The sequence below is a fragment of the Priapulus caudatus genome, unplaced genomic scaffold (assembly GCF_000485595.1).
Source record: "Priapulus caudatus unplaced genomic scaffold, Priapulus_caudatus-5.0.1 Scaffold1401, whole genome shotgun sequence".
Taxonomy (NCBI): Eukaryota; Metazoa; Priapulida; class Priapulimorpha; order Priapulimorphida; family Priapulidae; genus Priapulus; species Priapulus caudatus.
The window spans coordinates 56,750-59,426 of NW_014578462.1; the positions used below are offsets into that span (position 1 = coordinate 56,750).

The 2,677-nt window shown below is 45.6% G+C and overlaps 1 protein-coding gene across 1 annotated transcript in view; it reads right to left on the reverse strand.

The window, feature by feature from the left end:
- The window catches only part of LOC106816516 (acetyl-CoA carboxylase-like), a gene marked incomplete at its 5' end in the record, with an annotated part of 52,127 nt that overhangs the window by 33,366 nt on the left and 16,084 nt on the right, over nt 1-2,677 (reverse strand). Inside the window, 2 exon segments of the mRNA XM_014821143.1 lie at nt 662-775; nt 1,491-1,604. Coding sequence (XP_014676629.1) covers nt 662-775; nt 1,491-1,604 — 228 coding nt within the window.

Genomic DNA, 2,677 nt, shown 5'->3' on the forward strand with positions numbered 1-2,677 from the left:
GTGAGAGCAGGCGAGAGAGAGACGTGAGAGCAGGCGAGAGAGAGACGTGAGAGCAGGCGAGAGAGAGACGTGAGAGCAGGCGAGAGAGAGGAGGGAGGGAGAAAGAGAGAAAGGGAAGGGAGAAAGAGAGAGGGGGAAGGAAGAAAGAGACGTGAGAACAGATCTCATGAGACAGATTTCATCCCAACATCTGGCAATTTCATTACTAGAGCTGATAAATTCATTACAAATCCTTACAAGTTTTTGTCATAAGAGAAGTATCTGCAGTGTCGCCACGTAAGGCCATAATAAAAAAATATTGTTTGTTTGCCCTCACTCGACCGACCCGCCAAAAAGAGGCAGATTCCAAATATTTTTATTAATCTTTCCGATTCTTTTTTGTTTTACAAATTGTATCACTGTACATTATATAAATCTGTAGGCAATACATTATATGTACCAAGCAAAACAAACATTTAACATAAAAGGTATCTCCACACAAGCACACCCGAGCTGGTAGACACCATGCTAAATTTGTAAAAAGACCCCCTAAAAAAAAAATGAAGCCTACCTACCTACCCAAACTTTTCAGCCTGGGTCGGGTGAGGGCAAGCAAATATTTTTTTTAATTGGGGCGGTTAATTAATTAATTAGTTAATTAATTAGCGGAGGTCGTACACACCTGTAGGTTCTCCGGTCTGAACTCGTGTCCGTACATGTCGACGGCTGACAGGAAGATGGACTCCATCTGGTTCTTACGCAGTTCATACGACGGCTGGTGCGCAGCAATCAGAACCTGCGAACACGTCACGTTACATCATGTTACGCCGTGACACGTTACATCATGTCATGACGTGACACGTTACATCATGCTACGCCGTGACGTGTTACATCATGTTACGCCGTGACACGTTACATCACATCATGACACGACACGTTACATCATGTTACGGCATGACGTGTTACATCACATCATGACGCGACACGTTACATCATGTTACACCGTGACACGTTACATCATGTTACGCCGTGACACGTTACATCATGTTACGCCGTGACACGTTACATCACATCATGACACGACACGTTACATCATGTTACGGCATGACGTGTTACATCACATCATGACGCGACACGTTACATCATGTTACGGCATGACGTGTTACATCACATCATGACGCGACACGTTACATCATGTTACACCGTGACACGTTACATCTAGAGTCCCTATATACAGAGAGTTGCGCCAACTCAGGATTTGACTCCATGTTGTTTCCAAATGGATCCACACCGCTGCCGCTTAAGTACAGCGCTGTATGGATACGCTGTACAATGGTCCGTAGTAATTAATTAGACTAATCGTGCTTCAAAAAACTCAAAATTTACAGAGATTATAGCTAAGACATGTGTCTATGTGTATCTAGATTTCTAGAAATTCTAGAGAGACCTGACGAGACCAGGAATGAGAGCAGCGCGAGCGTGCATGCAGCGGAGGGGGTGGGTGGCGCTACCTGGCGGGCGCGGAGTGCGACGCGCGCGTTCTCGGCGCGGTTGAGCATCGTCAGCTCGTTAAGGATGTTGTCAAGGTCATCGGTGAGACCCGGCTCGTTGTTGTACAGGTGATCCTAGAAACACAGAGATGGAGAGACAGGGAAATTAACTCACTGTACAGGTGATGCTAAAAACAGAAAGATAAAGATAGCAAAGATCAGAGAGAGAGAGAGAGAGAGAGAGAGAGAGAGAGAGAGCAGAAGAGAGAGAGAGAGAGAGAGAGAGAGAGAGAGAGAGAGAGAGAGAGAGAGAGAGAGAGAGAGGAGAGAGAAGAGAGAGAGAGAGAGAGAGAGCAGAGAGAGAAGAGAGAGCCAGAGAGAGAGAGAGCAGAGGTAGATCAGAGAGAGAGAGAGATATAGGAGAGAGATATATGAGGAGAGAGTACGAGAGACAATATATATATACTGGAGATGACAGAGATGAGATGAGAGAGAGAGCAAGATGAGAGAACGAGATAGAGGGATAAGATAGAGAAGACGAGAGATAGATAGAAGTTAGAGGACAAGAGAGAGAGAGAAAGAGAGAGAGAGAGAGAAGACGGTGACAAGAGGAGGAAGAGAGAGAGCAAGCCGAGATAGATAGAGAATAGTATATGACGCGAAGAAGAGTGAGAAGAGAGATCTAGAGAGATAGAGAGATAGGAGAGATAGAGAAGAGTATATGAGAGATATTGAAGAGATAGATCAGAGGACAGGAGAGAGAGATATTGAGATACTAGAGAGAACGTGAGAGAGAGAGAGAATATATACGCAAGAGATGAGTGATAGATAGATAGACAGAGGCCAGCAAAAGAGAGCATGAGAAAAAAAGAGGTAGAAGAGGAGATAGCCGCACCCCGCCCATCATGACAGAGAGAGAGATAGGACGATACGGAGACTACAGAGATAGAGAGAGAGAAGAGATAGAAGAGCGAGAGAGAGAGAGAGAGAGAGAGAGAAGAAGGGTAAGACGAGAGAGAGAACGAGAGAGAAGAGAGAGAGAGAGATGAGAGGAGAGAGAGGAGAGAGAGAGAGAGAGACGAGAGAGAGAGACGAGAGCAGAGATGAGAGAGAGAGAAGAGAGCGAAGGACGAGAGAGAGAGTCGAGAGAGAGAGAGAGAGAGAGAATGAGGAGAGAGAGAGATTAGAGTCAGAGAGAGTGGACGGGA